Source organism: Hypanus sabinus, chromosome 15 (genome assembly GCF_030144855.1).
Source record: "Hypanus sabinus isolate sHypSab1 chromosome 15, sHypSab1.hap1, whole genome shotgun sequence".
Taxonomy (NCBI): domain Eukaryota; kingdom Metazoa; phylum Chordata; class Chondrichthyes; order Myliobatiformes; family Dasyatidae; genus Hypanus; species Hypanus sabinus.
The window spans coordinates 66,558,413-66,582,223 of NC_082720.1; the positions used below are offsets into that span (position 1 = coordinate 66,558,413).

At 39.2% G+C, this 23,811-nt stretch overlaps 1 protein-coding gene across 1 annotated transcript in view; it reads right to left on the reverse strand.

Annotated features, from left to right (window-relative positions):
• Positions 1-4,509: 4,509 nt before the first annotated feature.
• LOC132405261 (uncharacterized) overlaps positions 4,510-23,811 on the reverse strand; it is a 40,907-nt gene continuing 21,605 nt past the window's right edge. The window contains exons 6-7 of the mRNA XM_059989944.1: positions 16,305-16,408; positions 4,510-5,667 (exon numbers count right to left, since the gene is read on the reverse strand). Of these exons, the coding sequence (XP_059845927.1) occupies positions 5,650-5,667; positions 16,305-16,408 (122 nt within the window). The 3' untranslated portion in view covers positions 4,510-5,649. The remainder of the gene's footprint in view (positions 5,668-16,304; positions 16,409-23,811) is intronic.

Below are 23,811 nucleotides of genomic sequence, written 5' to 3' on the forward strand. Positions count from 1 at the left end.
AATAAAACTGGGGTCAAAGAATTTTAGCACAGATGAATGTCTCACTCTAAGTAATAACTGGAATTCCAACAACGTGGTACAGCAGAAATCTGATTGGATGAGGAATATCCAATCAGGAGGGACAGACAATGGTGTATAGATGCCACCAGACTAGACATGCCCAGATATCATCCCTGATCAAAATAGTAGAATTTGTCATTGAAATGTTGGCTATAATTGATACCTGTACACAGCTGGAAGCCCGAGAAGATTTTATTGGCACAAGCAAGCTATCTATTTCCAAAATTTTTTTGAAGGCCTCCCATTTTCAAGAACACATTTGCCAGAAAACAGCCTGTCTCAGTTGACCTTTGCAAGATCACTTCTGATACCATTAAAATTGACCTTTCTACAATTTAGAATCTCAACATGCAGATCAGATCTATCTCTCTGCATATTTACTTCAAAGCTAATGGCATTGTGGTCTCTGAATGCAAAGTGTTCCCCTACACAAACGTCTATCACCTGAATGGCAGATTCAGTATTGCTGTTCTCTCACTGGGATTTCTACATACTGTTGAAGGACTTTCCAGAACATACTTGACAAACTCTATCCCATCTAGTCCTTTTACAGTATGAGATTCCCAGTCAATACGTGAATAGTTAAAATCACCGACTATAATAACCTTATGTTTCTTGCAACAGTTTGTGATCTCTTTAGAAATATGTTCCTCTAAATCCCTCGGATTGTTGTGTGGTTTGTAATATTGGATTATTAATGTAGTCATACAATTTTGATTGCTTGGTTCCACCCATAACGACTCACTAGTTGAGTTCTTCAGTCTGTCCTAATAGAATAGTTCTATGACATCATCACTGTCTATTATTGCCACTCCTCCTCCTCCTTTAATCACTCCTGTTCTGCCCATCTAAAAGATCAGAACCCCAGAATATTGAGCTGCAATTCCTGCCCCTCCTGTAACCAAGATTCACTCATTCACTCCACGTCCCATTCCCATTCTGATATGTCTATCCATGGCCTCCTCTACTATCAAGTTGAAGCTACACTCAGGTTGAAGGAACAGCACCTTATATACCAGCTGGGTAGCCTCCAACTTGATGGCATGAACATTGACTTCTCTAACTTCCATTAATGCCCCTCCTCCCCTTCTTACCCCATCCCTGACATATTTAGTTGTTCATTTTTTTTTCTCTCTCTCTGCCCAACACCCTGCCTGTTCTCCATCTCCCTCTGGTGCTCCCCCCTTTCTTTCTCCTGAGGCCACCCGACCCATGGTCCTTTCCCTTCTCCAGCTCTGTATCACTTTTACCAATCACCTTTCCAGCTCTTAACTTCATCACACCCCCTCCAGTCTTCTCCTGTCATTTCACATTCCTCCCCACCCCCCAACTACTCTCAAATCTCTTAGTATCTTTCCCTTCAGTTAGTCTTGACGAAGGGTCTCAGCCCAAAACTTCAACAGTGCTTCTCCTTATAGATGCTGCCTGGCCTGCAGTGTTCCACCAGCATTTTATGTGTGTTGTTCACTCATGGCTACTACATCAGATTGCCAGGTGTTGATCCATTCCCTGAGCTTCTCCGTCATTCCTATGATACATCTTACATCGAAATATACGCAGCTCAGGACACTCATCGCATCACGCTCAACCTTTCGATTCCTGAATTTGTGTGCAGTCTTGCCTGTGTAAGTAATCAGATTGAGTTAAATTGCTGCATGAGCCTGCAACGTGTTGGATTGTATCTGGCTTCTTCTGGCATTTTCTGCATTTATCAGTTGGAACTTGTTGGTCATTGTTGATCATTTTTTGTGACCAGGTCCTGGTCCTGTATTAACACAAGGAACCCTTCTATTTCTGGCAATTCCTTGTTGGTTGTTAGTAGGTAGAGTGATTGTAATATGCCAATGCTTCATCAGATGTTGAAGGCATTTCACAAGTATTGTGTCAAGTTTATGCACATTAAGAACTTCTATTCACTATGAGTGTGGAACAGAAAGCGACTGCTCTTTGGTCATCAATATATCAACATGGAAGACTTCTACTTTGCTACTGGGCATTATTTAGAATTACAGAGTCTACTACCAGTTGTTTTTTTTTAAAATCTTCTCATGCCTTTACAGAATTCTTTCTGCTCTTCTATAGGTATACTGTAGTTATCTAAGTGAGTGGTGACCAGTTGTAAAATGCATGACGTTACAATTTTATATATAATTTGTAAACAAGTAACAGGGCGATTTCTTAATGGATCATTTGTGATTTCTGCTTTAGGCAAGAGATATGTTTTATCTTCTGTCAACAATTCAGACTCCTCTTCAGGACTTCTTAAAAAAATTATTGATATGCATCAATGAATGGACGAAGGAAAGTAAATTGTTTATACTAATAGCTATGAATATTATCACTCCCTGTACATTTCCTGTGGTGGGTATTTTTTTATAACCACGTTCGGCACATTTGTTATAACTTCAGGTATTTGCATTTCTTCAATTGTGTGAGTGCATTCTTTTTCCTCTCAATTCTAGCTTGCTTCTTGATTGTCAGTGACCCTGCTTCACCAGATACCTGACCAAAAGTTCCTTAGGTCTGTGTTTGTTGATAATTGTGTGCTGGAGTTGCTGACACTTTGGCACGTCAAATTTTGCTTCATTGTCCAATAAACTTTTTCTGAACTGACAATTCTGTTGTCTTTGTGTAGTGCAATTCACCTATCTATTAAGTCTGTGTTTAGGTGATATTTGTGGGATTTAAGTTGGAGTGGCAGAGGGAAGGGAACCAGAGTGTCAGAACAGCTAGTGGAGAGTCTGTAGAGGCAGATGTTGACCTCAGTCAAAGTTAGGAATCAAAACTTTGAGCATGTTGTCACCACTGTTCTGAACTGCATATATTTCAATGGAAATATAATAGTGCTGAAGATGCGGAAGGAGGTTGACAGAGGCAATGTGTAGTGAGGAGAGGCTGTTGATAGGGCAAAATTGTAGTTACGAAGATGAACTGCAATGTAAAAGGCAGGAAAGTTAAGGCCTAATGGGGACTGAAGGAAACAAGTCTCTATTAAATTTAAAGTGTCAGGGTGGAATGAAACTGAATCTCCCGTAAATCTTGTCATTTTAACACACGGGATCCCAACACACCTACGTGCAAAACAATTCAGTGTAAGTGTAAAGTTGGGAAGATGCGTCTTACTTTGAAATGAAGCCTATCAACTGGACCTCAAAACATTCTACTCCACAAATGGTTAAAATTAAAGCAAATAATGAGGTCTAAAGTAAAATATCCCTAAAGTGATATGCCTTTCATAACCTGGTCTAAGGGAAGGGCACAGGCTGGCCTGACCACCCCACTCCCCCCCCCCCCCCCCCCCCGCGGCTGGGTCACCTTGGTGAGGCTGTTGGACCAGTTTAAATTTAAAGTAGGGACATTACAGCTTTCTTTGAAGTGAACCCTAATAGGTAGGCTCGGGACGTTCTACTCCCCAAATTGTCAAAATGAAACCAAATAACGAGGTCTAAAATACCCTAAATTGTCAGGATATTTTAATTCACTCATGTCCTGAATTGCATATCTTTCCATCCAGGACATATCATAGGAAAGGTGGACGAGCTCATCACAAGAATCAACACTGGTTATTATGATATTGTACCCTTCAATAAGTTGCAAGAGGGGCAGGATTGGCTGCTCAATATTCAGCAGTTCCATTGTTTGAGACATGAGAAACTTGGAGGGATTAAAGGAGGAGGGGTGTTGTTTCTGGTCAGAGAGAACATCACAGCAGTGCTCCATCAAACAGAGTGGAGAATATGACTGGTTCCTCCAGCAGGCCATCAGACTGATTAATTCATGCTGACACAATTATATTTCTAAGCTATATTGACTCCTCTGTTGTATATCTTACTGTTTATTACAAATTACTGTAATTACAACATTGCACATTCAGATGGAGAGGTAACATAAAGATTTTTACTCCTTACGTTTGTGAAGAATGTTAGAAATAAAATCAATTGAATTCAATTCAAGTGTATAGGGAACCTTGGTTTTCAAGAGATATCAAGCCCATAATCAAGAGAAAAGTAAAGATGCATAGTGGGTTCAGGCATGAAGTTGCTCAAGCAGACAAGGTGAAGGAGAATCCAAAGAAATTCTACAGATATGTTAAGAGCAAAAGGATTGCAAGAGACAAAATTAGTCCTCTGGAAATCCAGATTGGTCATCCATGTATGGAGCCAAACGACATGGGGGTGATTGTAAATGAATTCTTTGCATCTGTATTTAATCAGATACGGTGTCTACAGATGTGAGGCTAAGTGGCATCAATTTCCTTCACCCTGTACAGGTTAGAGGAGGAGTTGTTTGACTCCCTGAGATGGTCTCTTAATCCTCATCAGGTCTCACTGATACATTCTGGAGGCCGCACTCTTGAACAGACGGTGTGACTATCACATCCTACTCGTGTGTGTACCACTGCATTCTGTCATAAATGTTTCCCACATGAAATAAAATTCAAAACAGGAATTTTCAATTACATTAGATTGTTGTAAGTTATATTTTAAAATATTGCAGGCAAGTACAATGCTGGCATTTTCTAGATTCAGAATGACACAGTAATAAGTCTACAAAGAATCAAGTCTATGTTCAGAGACCTATGATCATTGGTTGAGTGACAGATGCATTGTATTCTGGTGTGCCTGCATGTGCCCTCTGACAGGAAACGAGTGTTGGGTGTTCACAATGCATGTGGAGAGTGTTCATGTTGTAAGATCATATGAGTCTAAATCACAAACTACTATCTTTTTTTTTAATAAAACCTCTCAAGGCTTTCAGATTAGAGCTATTCATGACAGATAGTCCGAGTAACTATGACATTGTACACATTGTCTACTTTGAAGAAACATATATGATCCTTTTTTTATTAGATGTCAGGCACAGTAAAAGGCCCTAATGGCTCAATAAGCGTGTGCTGCGCAATTCCTGAGTTATGGTTGTAAAAGGGAAAAGAAAGATAATATGAGTGATAATTGATTAGTTAAACGGAAGCTGCAACTAGATCTTGGTGCCTTTGTACATCAGTTGCAGAAAGCAAATATTCAAGGGCAATGAGCAATGAGCAAGGCAAATGGTATATTGTTGGCATTGATTGCAAAAAGAATACAATATGCGTGCAAGAATGCTTTGCTGCAGCTGTGCTGCTGGAGTAACCCTACCTAGAGTTTTGTATGCAACTTTCATCTCTTTATAATGTTTTCACTGTGAAGGGAGTGCAACAAATATTGTCCGAATGATGCTGTGTTGTCTGGATTGACTAAGTTTGAGATGATTACACTGATATTTTCAAGAGAGTCCAGATGTCTGGAAAGAATGTTCTTGCCAAATACAGTTACCACTTCTGAGGTGAAAATTGCCTATCAATATTATCTTCGGGGAATAAACTTATCTTGCCCTGTGAAATAGATTGAGAGTAACATCAGGAGTCAAGTTCCAATACTTCCAGGCTGTATCAATCCAGAATCCGGAACAGGTAGATCTCTCTGGGGAATGGGCATGATGGGCCAAATAGGCCCATGGGCTGGAATGTTCTTTCGAGAATTCAGAAAAGTATCAGATTTTGAGGCCTGAAATGTGACTTCTCCCTGTGAATCATCTGTGCTGTTCTTCTCACTTTAACTGAATTCTCTGCAATGAATCAGACAAGAAACATGAAATACGCACTGGAAATGATTGACATAATTAAGTTAAAGAGAAGTGTGAATATATAGAATAAGGAACAGATCTCCACATGATCCAAACATCACTGGCGTAACATTAATCCCTTATTGCCAACCATTAAAGACTGTAAGAAGTGGACCCATTTAACACAGTAAACCAACTCTACTTCCTGAGAACAAAACATTGTGAAGATCTCCTTTGATTATATCAACCTCTTTGTACTGATGAGTCTAAGCTGATGGAACAATACGCTCTTTCTGTGGCTTCTGATCTTTCCTCTTCTGTTACACCCCTGAAGCAGGATCTGCTGGAATAGATTTTTAATTCTTTAACTGATATAATGTACATTCATGTCTTCAGTAAATCGTACTGTGTGATTCAGCACACATCTGCCCCCTGACAGATTCTGTCCGTGTTAACATTACTAACTTCCGAGAAGCAGATATGCTTTATTGGAAAATGTTTGACATTCAAATATTCAAGGACTCAAAGATTCAAAGTACATTTATTACCTAAGTATGTTTGCATTATACAACCCTGGGATTTGTCTTTCCAAAGTCAGCCATAAAGCAAAGAAAAACAGCAAAACCACTATCCCCCAATGCACCTGGATGGTTGAGGGGCAGCAAATGCTGTTGAAGCTGGTAGTGTGAGTCCTGATGTCTTCTACCTTCTACCTGATGGCAGTAGTGAGAAGAGAGCATGACCTGGGTGGCAGGGATCCCTGATGATGGGTGCTGCTTTCCTACAACTGTGTTTTATGTAGATGTGTTTTCCTTTTAATATACTGGGCTGAACCCACTACTTTTTGGAGGATTTTCTGTTCCAAGACACTTTTTCAAATGCAGGTATGCTGCAGCCTGCCTCATACCAGGCTGTGATGCAGCCAGTCAATATACTCTCAAATATACATCTATAGAAGTTTGTCCAAGTTTGAGGTGACATGTCTAATTTTGCAAACTATTCAATACGAAGAGACGCTGCCATACTTTCTTCACAACTGCACTTAGGTGCTTGGCCCAGGACTTGTCCTCTGAAATAGTATCACACTGAGGAATTCAAAGCTGCTAACCTTCTCTTGCTCAGATGATCTGAAGAGGACTGGCTCATGGAGCACTGGTTTCCCTCTCCTGAATTCTATAAACAGTAACTTGGTCTTACGGACATTAAGTTAGGGGTGTTGTTGTGAACCACTCAGGAAGATTTTCAGTCTAGCTCCTGGACGTAAGTGCAACTGGGCAATAGTCATTGAGGCTGATCACCACACTCTTCTTGGCACCGGTATAATTGGTGCCTGTTTGAAGCAGGTGGGTACCACACACTGCTGAAGCCAGAGATTAAAGATCTCAGTGAACCCACTAGACAGCCAATCAGCACAGGAATTTTACATGTGGCCAATATCTCATCCAATTCGGATGCTTTTGTGGATTCATCCTCCTGAGGGATGCCCGTATTTCAATTTCAGAGACTCAGATCACTGGATCATCAGAGTACGTTGAACTTCAAGATGGTTTCCTCTTGTTCTAACAGTTAAAGTAAGCATGGCAGCTTTGAGCTCATCTGGAAGCAAAGTCCTGGTGACTTCCATGTCACCTGACTTAACTTCATAAGTGGTGAGTTTGTTCAAGCTCTGCCACATCTGTCGAGCATCCCTCATTAATTTTAGTTTGATCCCAAATTTCAACTTTGTCCATGAGATGGACATCCAGAGATCATACCTGCACCTCTTGTAGCTTCGTAGACTCCAGACTTGAATACCTCTGATCTGGCCCTTTGTAGATGGTTCATCCAGTGCTTCTGAGTTTGGAAGACTCTGAATAATTTCATGGAGACCTACTCATCTGCAGCTATTTCAGTAAATTCCATTACAACCACGATGTATTCATTCAGATCTTCAGTGGATTTTGTCTTTTTGAGGAGCAATAGACAATCATTGACTTAGTATAGCAGTGGTCTAGTATGTGTTGTGACCTCTAATGCTACAAGTTATATGCTGCTGATAATTGAGCTTTCTTCAAATAAGCCTTGTTGAAGTTGGTTTGGGCTGTTTCTTGTTTGCAGATGACATCATGCAGTGTCTCAAGCAGTTGATCACAGTCGGCCATTTATGGTATATGAATTTCAGTCAGGATTACATAGCAGAACTTCCGAGGTAAATAGAATGGACAGCATTTGACCATTGAGTTCCAATCAGGAGATCATGACTTTGACAGAAACACCACATCAGAGCAGCAGTGACAGTTACCATTAAACACACGCCTACTCCTTTGACCTTCCTCGAGTCAGCAGTTTGACATTTGGGAAATGTATGTACTTGAGGATGCAAAAAGTCTCTAATTTGTAAATATCAAAAGAAGTGGGTTTTGGGTAGGCTATACTTAGCTGACAATTGTTCAAATGGAGAGAGACTAACTCCAACAAACAAATCCTTAAAACATCTAATACCCAATCTATTCCACTCTTTAAAAACTACATCAGTCAAAGAAGGTTTAAAAAAATAGATAGCAAAAATGGGATTTGAAAGTGGAAAAACTCAATAAACCAAAATATCTTCTGGATTGTACCTAAATCCTCAAGGTGCAGTTAACTACAAAATTATCAGTTAAATTTCTTAAAGATAAAGGAATTGAGGATCCGTGAAGAGAAATGATAGAAAATTTATAAACAGAATTAGCTTCTCAAGAAACCCAGACCGGACAGTGCTCTCCATTAATATAATGTAACCAAACCGTAAGATTCCGTAAGATGCCCAGTAATAAAACCTAAAATTGGGTAGGGCTAAACCTCCATTCTTTTTAGCTTTTTGAGATGAACTTTATTAATTGATAAATTTTATTATTTCATATAAAAGAAGATATAATAGAATCCAGAGAATCAAAAAAGGATTTACAAATAAAAACAGGTACAGCCTGAAATAGATATAAAAATTTAGGCAAAATATTCATTTTAATAGAATTAATTCAGCCAATCAATGATAAAGAGAGGGGTTTACCAAGTTGATAGTGCCTTCTTAATATAATTCAGAAGTGTAAAAACATTTTCTTAAAAAAGGAATTTATAATTCTGAGTAATTGTTACACCCAAATAAGTAAATTAATTCCTTACAGTTTTAAAAGGAAGGTTAGTGTTAGCTAATACCAAATTATTCAAAGGAAAGAGTTCACTATTATGAAAGTTAAGTTTATATCCTGAAAACTGAGTAAAGCAGGAAAATAAAGAAAGTACGGAAGGTAAAAATGGCTCCACGTCAGAAATGTAGAGCAAAAGGTCATCAGCATAAAGCAATACTTTGTGAGTAATACCCCTCCTTAAAATACTAGTGATATCATTAGATTCCTGGAAAGCAATAGCAAAAAGTTCTAAAACCAAATCAAAATGCAAAGACTCTAAGGACAACCTTGTCTGGTTCCACATAGAAGTTTAAATGGTTTATAATTCTGAGAGTTAGTAAGAATCTGAGTGGAGAGAGACAGATAAAGTAATTTAATCCATTGGATAAAATCAGGCCCAAAGTTTAATTTTTAAAAAATGTTTTAAATAAATAATTCTATTCAACTGAATCAAAGGCTTTCTCAGCATCTAAGGATATCACACATTCTGATATCTCTTTAGAGGGAGAATACATAACATTCAATAAATAACATATATTTTTAGTGGGAGTATCAATTTGTGATAAATCTAGTCTGATCATCAGAAATAATAGTTGGCAAAATATTTTCAATTCTACAAGCCAAAAGTTTAGATAAAATTGTAGTATCAACATTAAGTAAGGAAATTGGTATATAAGAAGAACATTCATTTTTCTTTATAAGAATTAGCAAAATAGAGGCTTAAAAGGATTGTGGCAACCTACCTAATTTAAAAGAGTCCAAAAGGACTGACTATAAGTGAGGTATAAGCAAAGAAGAAAAAGCCTTATAAAACTCTCCAGGAAACGCAGAGACCCAGAGCCTTCCCTGAGTGTAAAGAGTGAACAATCTCAGCAATTTCCTAATAAGAAATGGCTTGATCCAGCAATTTTTGATTATCATCAGAAAGTGTAGGAATGATTAATTGATCTAAGAAATTATTCATTGGAGTATTATCTTTAGGAGGATCAGAACTATAAAGTTTAGAATAGAATTCTCTAAAAGCATCATTTATTTCCAAATGATCAGATGTTTTATCACCATTAGCTTTACAAATTTCTTTAACTCGGTGTTTAACTATGAAGGTCTTTAATTGGTTAGCCAATAGTTTATCCATTTTATCTCTATGAACGCAAAACTGACTTTTATCTTTTAAAAGTTGAGTTTCAATTGGATAATTTAAAAGCTGGTCATATTTAGTTTTAATTTCAATGTGTCTTTTATATAATGCAGGATCTGGAGCCAAAGCATATTTTTGGTCTAATTGTTTCAACTGATTGGCTAATTCAATTCTCTCCTTATTAGCTTTTTTCTTAACACTTGCAGTAGAAGAAATAATTTGTCCGCTAATATAAATCTTAAAAGCATCCCATAAAATAAGACTAGAAGTCTCTTCCAGTGTATTATCTTCAAAAAAAGAGTAATTTGTCTCTCCAATTTTTTTTTAAAATCCTTATCAGATAACAGAGTTGGATTAAAACTCCAGAATCTGTTTATTCAGGAAACATCTGGAAGATTTAAAGATAAAAACACAGGATGATCTGAAACAGCAATTTCTTTCTATTCACAGGATCAAACCAATGGAATTAACTTACTATCAAAAACATATCAATTCTGAAATACGTATGATGAACATAAGAAAAAAATGAATACTCTCTATCTGTTGGATGTAAAAAAACACCAAATATCAACAACAGCACATTTCATTAAAAAAGGTTGGATAAAGGAGGCAGATCAACTAAATGTCAATCATTTAAAATATGATCCAAAACAGGGTTTAAACAATATTTGAAGAATCCTCCTAAAGCCAGAGAATACAGACTGAAAGGTACTGATTGTGGGAGATTTTAATTTTCCACACGTAGACTGGGAAGCTCATTCTGTAAAAGGGATGGATGGTTTAGAGTTTGTGAAATGTGTGCAGGATAGTTTTTTGCAACAATACATAGAAGTACCGACTAGAGAGGGGGCAGTGTTGGATCTCCTGTTAGGGAATGAAATAGGTCAGGTGACAGATGTATGTGTTGGGGAGCACTTTGGGTCCAGTGATCACAATAGCATTAGTTTCAATATAATTATGGAGAAGGACAGGACCTAGAGTTGAGATTTTTGATTGGAGAAAGGTTAACTTTGAGGAGATGCGAAGGGATTTAGAGAGAATGGATTGGGTCAAGTTGTTTTATGGGAAGGATGTAATAGAGAAATGGAGGTCATTTAAGCGTGAAATTATGAGGGTACAGAATCTTTATGTTCCTGTTAGGTTGAAAGGAAAGGTTAAGGGTTTGAAATCACCATGGTTTTCAAGGGATATTAGAAATTTGGTTCAGAAAAAGAAGAATGTCTACAATAGATATAGGCAGCATGGAGTAAAGGAATTGCTCGAGGAATATAAAGAATGTGAAAGGAATCTTAAGAAAGAGATTAGAAAAGCTAAAAGAAGATACGAGGTTGGTTTGGCAAATAAGGTGAAAGTAAATCCGAAAGGTTTCTACAGTTATATTAAAAGCAAGAGGATAGTGAGGGATAAAATTGGCCCCTTAGAGAATCAGAGTGGTCAGCTGTGTGTGGAGCCGAGGGAGATGGGAGAGATTTTGAACAATTTCTTCTCTTCGGTATTCACTGAGGAGAAGGATATTGAATTGTGTAAGGTGTGGGAAACAAGTAAGGAAGTTATGGAACCTATGACAATTAAAGAGGTGGAAGTACTGGTGCTTTTAAGAAATTTAAAAGTGGATAAATCTCCAGGTCCTGACAGGATATTCCCCAGGACCTTGAGGGAAGTTTGTGTAGAAATAGCAGGAGTTCTGACGGAGATCTTTAAGATGTCATTAGAAATGGGGATTGTGCCGAGGATTGGCGTATTGCTCATGTGGTTCCATTGTTTAAAAATGGTTCTAGAAGTAAGCCTAGCAATTATAGACCTGTCAGTTTGACATCAGTGGTGGGTAAATTAATGGAAAGTATTCTTAGAGATAGTATTAATAATTATCTGGATAGACAGGATCTCATTAGGAGTAGCCAGCATGGATTTGTGCGTGGAAGATCATGTTTGACAAACCTTATTGAATTTTTTGAAGAAGTTACGAGGAATGTTGACAAGGGTAAGGCAGTGGATGTAGTCTATATGGACTTCAGCAAAGCCTTTGACAAAGTTCCACATGGAAGGTTAGTTAAGAAGGTTCAGTCGTTAGGTATTAATGCTGGAGTAATAAAATGGATTCAACAGTGGCTAGATGGGAGATGCCAGAGAGTAGTGGTGGATAATTGTTTATCGGGATGGAGGCCGGTGACTAGCGGGGTGCCTCAGGGATCTGTTTTGGGCCCAATGTTGTTTGTAATATACATAAATGATCTGGATGATGGGGTGGTAAATTGGATTAGTAAGTATGCCGATGATACTAAGGTAGGAGGTGTTGTGGATAATGAGGTGGGTTTTCAAAGCTTGCAGGGAGATTTATGCCAGTTAGAAGAATGGGCTGAACGTTGGCAGATGGAGTTTAATGCTGAGAAGTGTGAGGTTCTACATTTTGGCAGGAATAATCCAAATAGAACAAACAGGATAAATGGTAGGGCATTGAGGAATGCAGAGGAACAGAGAGATCTAGGAATAACAGTGCATAGTTCCCTGAAGGTGGAGTCTCATGTAGATAGGGTGGTGAAGAAGGCTTTTGGAATGCTGGCCTTTATAAATCAGAGCATTGAGTACAGAAGTTGGGATGTAATGTTAAAATTGTACAAGGCATTGGTAAGGCCAAATTTAGAATATTGTGTGCAGTTCTGGTTACCGAATTATAGGAAAGATATCAATAAATTAGAGAGAGTGCAGAGACGATTTACTAGGATGTTACCTGGGTTTCAGCACTTAAGTTACAGAGAAAGGTTGAACAAGTTAGGTCTCTATTCATTGGAGCGTAGAAGGTTGAGGGGGGATTTGATCGAGGTATTTAAAATTTTGAGAGGAATAGATAGAGTTGACGTGAATAGGCTGTTTCCATTGAGAGTAGGGGAGATTCAAATGAGAGGACATGATTTGAGAGTTAGGGGGCAGAAGTTTAAGGGAAACACGAGGGGGTATTTCTTTACTCAGAGAGTGATAGCTGTGTGGAATGAGCTTCCTGTAGAAGTAGTAGAGGCCAGTTCAGTTGTGTCATTTAAGGTAAAATTGGATAGGTATATGGACAGGAAAGGAGTGGAGGGTTATGGGCTGAGTGCGGGTAGGTGGGACTAAGATTAAGAGTTCGGCACGGACTAGGAGGGCCGAGATGGCCTGTTTCCATGCTGTGATAGTTATATGGTTATATAAATCTGGTAAAGTGGAAAAAAAAGTGTTCAAAAAAAAAAACCTGGATCATCTATATTCAGAGCATACAGATTAGCAAAAACCATTAATTTATTATATAAATTCCCTGACAGTATAACAAAACACCCATTGGTATCAGACACTACATTATGTTGAACAAAAGAAACTGAATTGTCTATGAGTATCGAACCACCTCTAGCCTTAGCCTGAAAGGAGGAATGAAACAATAAGTCCTTCCAATGGCTGAAAAGATGTAAATTATCACATTTTTGAACATGTTTTTCTTGTAAAAAAATAATAGAGGCATTCATTTTCTAAATATAATTAAATATCTTATTTCCTTTCAAAAGATGTTTTAATCCTTTCACATTAAAACTAAGTAAATTAATAGTATGGTCCATTTTAAATATTACTTAAAAGGAAGGTTAGAATAAAAACCGCTGGAATGTATATTAAATCCAGACAATGAGTTTTAAGATAAAGTAACCAAGCAACAGGTGAAGCTCAGGGAACTAAACAGCTGATAGAAAAGAAAAATACCCACCCAAAGAGAGAAAAGGACAGTCGACAGCTAAATCTACAAACATTACCCACCCAAAACAATCTACTGGCTGAGCTCCAAAAAATTTTCAAGGCTAACTGCATTCCACCAAGATACAACAAAAAAAGTGCAAAATTAAACATATTAAAAAAACTCATAAAAATATATAGTATAAAATATTAAAAAGAACTAAGAAAAATCAGAACATATTAATTTGAAAAGAATTAACTCAATGAAAACTTTCTAATGTTAAGATCTTGATTTTCTAAGCAAAAAAATAAAGTACAAAAAATTAGATATGAAGGTATACCAAAATTTAAAAAATCAATTGTTCATAAAAGAAAATAATGAACAATTAGACTGCTGATTCTAGATAAAGGATCCATCAGGCAAACACAACAACTATTTATATAGGGAATTGTTGAACAGTTAAACTTCTGATACTGATTCAGAAGTTAAGAAATCGTGTGCCTCTTGAGTTGAACAGAACCATTTCTGAAAGCCATTTTTCAAAATGATTCTAAGACAAGTGGGATAATGAAGAGAAGGTTTAAAACCTTTATTATGCAACTCAGACATAACTTTTTGAAACTTGAAGTGTTCACTCAACAGCTCAGGTGAAAAATCCTCCAAATTCTGATCTTTTGACCTTCACAATCAATCAAACCTTTCTGACAAGATTCACAAATTGAAAGTTCCTTTGTTTGAAAGTCGTGAAGACAAACTATCACTGAACGGGGTCGTTCTCCCAGAGGAGGTCTTGATACTGGCAATCTATGAGCTCAGTCTATTTCAGGTGGAGATTTTAAGATATTCAGAAATAAATTAGCTAAAAGGTTTTCAAAAAATTCCAAAGGCTGATTGCATTCCATTAACTCTTTAAAACCGAGAATACGTAAAATTATTTCTTCTGCTTCTATTTTCTAAGGGAATAATCTTCTGTCTTAATGTTTCTTTAACCTTCTCCAGGTCATCAACCTTTGCATCCAATGTCGTCAAAGTTTCTTCATTTTCTTTTATCCATTTATCAAGTTCACTTAAAGTTTTTTGCTTTCGAAGTGTCTCCATAATAGATTCCAAAGTTATGGGAGGGTCCTCTTCTCTTTTAGTAGCTTAGGCATGGCTCATTGTAAAACAATATTACATTTAAAAGTAAGTTTACAAAACAATTTGGAAACAGTAAACTAAGTAGAGTAGCAGCAATTATAAAAGCACTGCAACTCCATCAAGAGCCAGTAGGTGTGTCTCAGTGAAGAGGATTCTGATGTCTGCATAGGGCATAGGAATCAATAATGGGCTTGCACCCTCAAGGCGTCAGAGAAAACCAATGGAATTTCTCATGGGTTCGTGCCCCATCTCCAGTCTTCCAGGTTTCTAAGCTGTAGACTCCGCTCCAAGCATCACTAAACTCCCTTGAGGACATAGAACTACCAGATTGTTCAAGTGGCCCAAAGACACACCTTCAAAATGCCAATCATTGGCCTCTCCAGTCAGGGCTGCCACCCGGAGTTCGATTGGTGGAATGACAGGCTGGATTGTGTGCATATGCACACTGCTGGGAGATTTTATCATCGATGGCTGGGGATTGTCTCTAGGGGTTTTGTTTTTGTCTAAGTGAAAATGTTTTTTTGCTTTTTATTTTGAACATTACTAGCTATTTTTGAATGTTTGCTTTCTATTTTGAAAGTTTTGCTCCTTGGCCCCAGAGGAATGCTGTCTTGTTCAGCTGTATCTACGTATGGTTGAATAATAATTAAACTTGATTTAATTTGATTTTGATTTGATAGGCCAATCGCACTTGAAAGAAGTAAAAATGTGAACAAGGTAGTTTTGCATCTGTATGCAGGATGTTGCCATTGTTCGTGTTGTTCACTGGAACCATTTTGTGGTGTAGTCGAAGCAATCAGTAAACATTCCAGGCAGTTGGTTAGCACAGGTCTTCAGTTATGGGCCAGGTACACTCGCTAGGCCAAATGTTTTCGTAGGTTCACATTCCTGAAGTATGATCTCACTTTGAGCTCAGAGACTGATGTCACAGTGTCTCAGCCCAAAACATCGACTGTTCACTCTTTTCTATGGATGCTGCCTGGCTTGCTGATTTCTTCTAGCATTTTTTTGTGTGTTGCTTGGATTTCCAGCAGCAGCAGATTTTCCCTTGTTCCTGATATCCTTTCCTGTTTAGTCGCCTTCCACACTGGAACACAGGTCTTACAACTGTATGGACTGCTTGCAACCCAGTTATCCAGAGTAGGGAGTTCAGACTGAAGAAATGTCTTCACCAAAGGGTTGGTGGATTCTCAGCCACAGAATCCACAAAGGCCATGTCAATAAATATACTCAAGGAAGCAGTGGGCATTTTGTTTAGTACTGAAGGAAAAATGGGAGAAGACCGAAACGAGGTACTGAAGTGGATGATCAGTCGTGATTGTTTTGAGGGTGGAATAGGACAGAAAGGGAAAAAGAAACAGCTATTCTGGCTGTTTTCTGAAACTTGGTGAGAGGCAGAAGCTATGACAGAAAAAGTTTAAAGTTCAAAGTAAATGTATGAACTAAGTATGTCTACAGTATGTCATCATATACTACCTGAGATTCATTTTCTTGCAGGCATTCATAATAAAATAAAAAAAAATCTTACTCTGTTTTTCCTCGTCAAACTGTAGGAGAATCCAAGACCAACGGCCAGTTTAACAAACAGGTATACAGCAATTGTGGTGATCCAACTGTCCGGAAGTGATCTCACTGAAAAGGACAAAGTTAACATTCTATATCACATTTAGTGCCCAAGTAGATCTGTCAGACATTCAGCAGAAGATGTGACTGTGAAAACAGTTTGCAATATAATAATGACAAATATTCATGGTTGGACACTTCCTTTGAGAATTATTTTGAATTATTTAAGACTTTGTGTTTAACTATGTTTATCTGATCTTCATGGACACAGCAACTGTGACAAGATCATGATGATTGGAAGAACCAGATTCCTATTCATAACAATATTGATCACTTCTCTGGAAGATTCAAAATAAATATCAACATAAAGATATCCACAAATAGCACAACCCTTCAAGAAGGAATTCAATTGTTTTACCAGTATTTTCACAATCCAGATTTGCCTACTTCATTCCACAAGTCAGGAGTGCAATAACTATTGTGAACAGTTTTGGGACCCATATCTAAGAGAGGATGTGCTGGCATTGGAGAAAATCCAGAGGAAGCTCACAAGAATGATCCCAGAAGAAAAAGGTTAACGTATGGGGAATATTTGATACCTCTGTTTCTATACTTGCTGGAATTTCGATAAAACATACAATTGAGTAAACAGAGTGAATGTGGACTAGATGCTTCCAATGTTGGGGAGTCTAGAACCAGAAGACAGAACCTCAGAATAGAACAACATCCATTTAGAACAATGATGAAGAGGAATTCCTTTTGCCAGATGATGTTGAATCTGAGGATTTCATTGCCTCAGTTGTCTATGGAGGCCAAGCCAGTGGTTATATTTAAAGTAAAGGTTGATATTTTCTTGTTAGAAAGAACTTCAAAGATGATGGGCAGGAAGCAGGGGAATGGGGTTGAGAGGAATCATAAATCAGATAATGCTGTATGGCAGTGCAGACTCAAATGTCTAAAGGGCCTATTTCTGCTCCTATGTCTATGATGGTCTTACCCACCGAGTCCTTTGCTCAGGCACTGGAATGCCAGCAATACTGAATTATAGAAATTCAGGGAAATTCAGATTTTCTGCACATGGTCCATATCCCTCTATACCCTGCCTTTCATGTGTCTGTCAGTTTGCCTCTTCAACAATGTGACCTTAACTGCCACTAACAAATCTCCATCAGTGGATTCCAGGTGCATTCCTCCCTGTGTCTATGAACCTGCCCCCAACTCAGCTTGAACTTTATTTTAACAAGCCAGTACCCCACCTGTTTAACCCTAGGTTAATCACTGGGCAATGATCAATAAACATACCAACCAATACATCTTTGGACTGTGGGAAGAAACTAAAGCACTTGGAAGAAACCCATGTGGTCACGGGGAGAACATATAATCTCTTATCTTCAGTGCCGGAACTGAATTGCGACTCTGACCTCCTGTGCTCTAATAATGTTACACTAACCACTATACTATTCTCTATATCGGGGGTCGGCAACCTGCGGCTCCCGAGCCATTTGTGGCTCTTTCACCTCTGTGCTGCGGCTCCCTGTGGCTTTGGGAAATAATTGGTCAGTATTTAATTAAAATGTATTTTATGTTAGTTTGTTAGCTTTTGAAATGTAATTCTAAATTTGAAGATTATGGTGATCTTGTACAATCTAAGTGTGGCGACTCATTTCCTCACAATTAGCCAGCATTCCGGCTAAGGGAGATAGCCTACGGGGGTTTGTGAGTACGCGTCTTTTGCAGCATCTGCGTCCATGGGGGCTGGGTTGAGGGAGGCTTAAAAGCAAGGCTGTTTAGTTCGAATAAAGTTATTCGACTGCAGTTTACTGACTGCGTGAGCACACCGCTACAACGTGTTTTTATCGCTATTAATATACGTCACCACTGCCAATACCTGACACCCGCCAGTGCGCGATTTCTTTAATTTTTCGATCCAAGGTAAGCCAACTATGGAGAATTCTAAAAAAAGAAAAGTGACTGAAGAAAACAGAACGTTTAATGATACGTGGACAGATTCATTTGCTTTCACTGTTGACGAGACTGGTTTACCGGTATGCTTAATATGCAATGAGAAACTAGCAAACAACAAAAAGTCAAATGTCGCAAGGCATTTCCAGAATAAACACGCAGCCTTTGCTCAAAAATATCCGGATGGAGATGAGAGAAAAAAAAGCCGTTTCGGAACTGATGCGGAAGGTTGATCTGAGCAAAAATCATTTCCAGAAATGGATGAAGTCTGGAAAATCAACGACATACGCCAGTTATATTGCCGCTCAGGAAATAGTCAGGCACGGGAAGCAGTTTACAGATGGTGAATATATAAAAGAATCTTTCATTAAGATTTCAGAACATCTATTCACGGACTTTAAAAACAAGAGTGAAATTGTGCAGAAAATCAGGGATATGCCCCTCTCTGCAAAGACTGTCAAAGACAGAACCATAAAAATGGCAGAAGACATCACAAGACAGCAAATTAAAGACATCAATTCAGCTGTGGCCTACTCGATTGCCTGTGACGAGTCTAAAGACAAAGGTGATATTGAACAAATAGCGTTGTTCTGCCGGTATGTAAACTCTGCCGGGCCACAGGAAGAACTGATTGAGTTGATACCTCTAAAAGACCAAACACAGGGGGAGGACATCTGTGAGGCTGTCTTGAATTGTTTAAGAGCCAAAGGAATAAAGACCACCCATCTGGTATCAGTAGCTACTGATGGGGGCACCGAATATGACGGGAACGCACAAGGGAATTGTGGCTTTACTGCAGAAGTCGCTGGACAGAAAGCTGCTGACTTTTCACTGCATCTTGCACCAAGAGGCACCGTGCGCTCAAACATTTCCTCCGGAATGCACAGAAGTAATGGATGTTGTCATTCAGATTGTCAATAAAATAATGGCAAAAAGTTTAAATCACCGTCAATTCCGTTTGTTACTGGACGAGCTGGAAATTGCATATTCTGATCTCCTGCTGCACAACAAAGTCTGATGGTTGTCCAGGGGGGAGGTGCTGAAACGCTTTGTCGCGTGTCTGGAAGAAGTGAAAACTTTCCTGGGCAGCAAAGGGCTCAACTTTCCTGAGCTGGAACAGCCAGAGTGGCTGGAAAAGCTACACTTCATGGTAGACATGACAGCGCACCTGAACACGCTGAACACAGCTCTTCAACGGGGTAAGGACGTACAGCCCTGCACATGTTGGAGGATGTTTTGGCATTCGAGCGCAAGTTGACGTTGCTTGCCAGAGATTTACAGAAAGGCACATTGTCTCACTTCCCCAATTTGAGAGAGTTCAAACAAGGTCACGACATGATAAATTCGGAGTATTTACATTCTGCAATCATCGCAATGCAAACATCGTTTGGGAAACGCTTCTGTGAGTTCAGAGAGGAAAAAAACACATTATCCTTCCCGGTCACTCCCCTAAGCATCGATCCATCCCTACTAAATACGACTGCATTGTCAGGTGTGAGTCAACCTGAACAAGTATGATAAATATTTTAATTGCCTATTATTTTACGTATATTCATATGTTTTCATTGTTCAGTGAAATAGTCCTTTTATTTTTCAGGTTGACAGCTGGCTGACGTTATTTTTGGTTTGCTGCTGGCGGCAAATTTAAGTTTGGCGTTTTTCATAAATACAAGAAGGACTCAAATAGACGTTGAGTATTTTACTTAAAAGTAACCTTCAACCCAACGTCTTTTTTTCGGAGTTCAAAATGTTTTTGTTGCATGCAGAAATGTAATTTCATTTTCTCTGCAGGAGTTCATCAATTTCATAAATGCAACACATTATAGTTTGTTTATACATAGCATAAAGGCAAAACAAAACGTTGTATGCAGTGTTATTTCATTTTAAATGTCAAGCGGGTTTTGCGGCTCCCAATGTTTTCTTTTCTGTGGGAAACGGGTCCAAGTGGCTCTTTCAGTGGTAAAGGTTGCCGACCCCTGCTCTATATCATCAGTATATGTAACATCTATCCTGGAAAAAACTATGACTTTCTGTGATTCTCATCATCTCATGTACAAACGTTTGTACATTTCTATCAGAAAACCCCAATACCTTAGGGCTTTTGCATTCTTCTCTCCTCCCTGTTCCACCCAAACCCTACTCCTCATCTGTACAGGAACTCTGATGTGTGTCTACACCGCTCAGACACCTATGGCGGTTTCAGAAGCCAGTCTGTCTGACAACCTGCATACATTTATGATGCTGAAAACTCTCACAGTCACAGGAAGAACTTGAGGATCCATCTGGAGCTGCTGGTGCTCTAACACAGACTCATCACATACAGCCACTGTGCCACTGATTAAAAACAGAATGTTAACTGAGTTTAAATGCCAGAGCATCAATTGGATCTCCCCATGACTATCAGGGTTTTCCTCCCACAGTCCAAGGACCTACTGGTTGGTTGTTTATTTGGTCATTGTAAAGTGTCCTGTGATTAGTATAGGATTAAATTGGGGGATTTCTAGCCAGAATGGATCATAAGGCTAGAAGGGTCTAATCTGCACTGTATCTCAATAAATTAAAAAATGAAACTATTTATGACACCATATCTGGAGTATTGTGAGGAGTATGGATGTCTTTAACTTTTACCAGGCTGATACCAGGATACCTAGCCTGCATCAATGAGAAACGACTGGGTATGTTAGACATGTACCCACTAGAGTTTAGAAGGTAGAACAGTGACTGAATTGATCACATAGATGTGGAGATAATATTTCCTCTTTAGAGAATCTAGACTGGAGAAGTAATTTTGAAAAATAATATGTTGACCAGTTCAGACAAACATGACACAATATTCTTTCTTTAAAAGGGTTGCAAGTCCTATGTGATAATAATAGAAATTTAATATTAGATAATAATTGAAAATTGCAGCAAGAGGCGGAGGGGGAAGAGGTAAAAGAAGCTCGGAGAGAAGCTGTTTTTTTTAAACTGTTCACAGCGAAGAGGCTAGACTGCGCAGGTGCCTGATGTAGCGCTCCAAAGGTTTAAAAAGAAAGACCACCATATACAGCAGCCATCGTCGGAGTGGACTGAGGCAGAGTGGGTCGTCTTTGGCTCAATTAGGCTTCGGCGAGAACAGTCAGAGGTGAGGTTTGAACGGGGTACAACTGCGCAAGCGCGTGAAAATCTGCCAGTGAGGCAGCGGGAGAATTTAAATATCGTGCAGAGGCCGAGTACGAGCTTCACTCCAGATGAGGTAAGGCCGTGTAAGCTCCTTTAATTAATCTAATTAGCGTAGGAGTAGGTAATGGAGGCAGCAGTTAGGGCAGTCGAGTGCTGTTTGCAGTATGTGGGAAGTCAGGGCGAGCACAGCTGTCCCTGATGACTACAACTGCAAAAGGTGCATCCAGCTGCAGCTCCTGACAAACCGAGTTAGGGAACTGGATGAACTTCGGATCATTCAGGAGGCAGAGGCAGAAATAGACAGGAGTTTCAGGGAGATAGTCAGCCCTAGGAGTCAGGAGACTGGTAGCTGGGTGACTGTCAGGAGAGGGAAGGGGAATAGACAGTAAGAGCTGAGCACCCCTGTGGCCATTCCCATCAACAATAAGTATACCGTTTTGGATACTGTTGTTGGGGATGACCTACCAGGGACAAGATGCAGTGGCTGCATTTCTGGCACCGAGACTGGTCTCTCAGCTCAGAAGGGAAAGAGGGAATAGAGGACAGCAGTAGTGATAGGGGATTCGATAGCTAGGGAGACAGATAGGAGGTTCTGTGGAAGAGATTGAGAATCCTGGATGGTCCATTGCCTCCCTGGTGCCAGGGTCCACGATATCTCGGATTGAGCTCTCAGTATTCTCAAGAGGAAGGGTGAGCAGCTGGATGTCGTGCTCCATGTAGGGACCAATGACGTGGGTAGGAAGAGTGAGGAGGTCCTGAAAGGTGAGTTTAGGGAACTAGGTGCCAAGTTAAAGGACAGGACCTCCAGGATAGCAATCTCAGGATTGCTACCAGTGCCACATGCAGGTAGGTTTAGAAATAGTAATATAGTGCAGACCAACACATGGCTGAAGACATGGTGCAGGAGGGAGGGCTTCAGATTTATAGATAATTGGGCAGTTCTCCAGGGAAGGTGGAACCTGTTCTGGTGGGACAGTTCACATCTGAACTAGAGAGGGACAAATATTCTTGCAGGTAGGTTTGCTAGAGAGTTTCCAGTGGATTTAAACTAGATTTAAGGGTGAGGGGAACCAGAGTGTAGGAACAGATGTAGGGGAGAAGGAAGAAAAAAAAGACAGTAAAATTCTTTGTGCTGTTGGAGATAAACAGAGAGGAAGAGGTGGAGAATTTCTTAAATGCATTTATTTTAACGCTGGGAGCATTGTAAGAAAGGTGGATGAGCTTAGAACATGGATTGATAACTGGAAATATGATCTTGTAGCTATTAGTGAAACATGGTTGCTGGAGGAGTATGATTGGCAACTAAATATTCCTGGATTTCATTGCTTCAGGTGTGATAGAATCGGAGGGACAAGAAGGGGAGGTGTTGCATTGCTTATCAGAGAAAATATTACAGCGGTGCTCTGGCAGGATAGATTAGAGGGCTCGTCTAGCGAGGCTATATGGGTGGAATTGATGAATGGGAAAGGTGTAGTAACACTTATAGGGGTATATTTTAGACCACCTAATGGGGACCGTGAATTGAAGGAGCACGTTTGCAAGGAGATAGCACAGGGTTGTGATTGTGGGAGATTTTAATTTTCCACACATAGACTGGGAAGCCCATTCTGTAAAAGGGATGGATGGTTTGGAGTTTGTAAAATGTGTGCAGGATAGTTTCTTGCAGCAATACATAGAGGTACCAACTAGAGAAGGGACAGTGTTGGCTCTTCTGTTAGGGAATGAAATAGGTCAGGTGACGGAGGTATGTGCTGGGGAGCACTTCAGGTCCAGTGGTCACAATGCCATTAGTTTCAATATAATTATGGAGAAGGATTGAACTGGACTCAGGGTTGAGGTTTTTGATTGGAGAAAGGCTAACTTTGAGGCGATGTGAAAGGAATTAGAAGGAGTGGATTGGGACAATTTGTTTTATGGGAAGGCTGTAATAGAGAAATGGCAGTCATTTAAAGGTGAAATTTTGAGGGTACAGAATCTTTATGTTCCTGTTAGGTTGAAAGGAAAGGTTAAAAGTTTGAGAGAGCCATGGTTTTCAAGGGATATTGGAAACTTGGGTAGGAAAAAGAGAGATATCTACAATAAATGTAGGCAGCATGGAGTAAATGAGGTGCTCAAGGAATATAAAGAATGTAAGAAGAATCTTAAGAAAGAAATTAGAAAAGCTAAAAGAAGATACGAGGTTGCTTTGGGAAGTAAAGTGAAAATAAATCCAGAGCTTCTACAGCTATATTAATAGCAAAAGGATAGTGAGGGATAAAATTGATCCCTTAGAGAATCAGAGCAGACAGCTATGTGTGGAGCCGAAAGAGATGGGGGAGATTTTGAACAAATTATTTTCTTCTGTATTC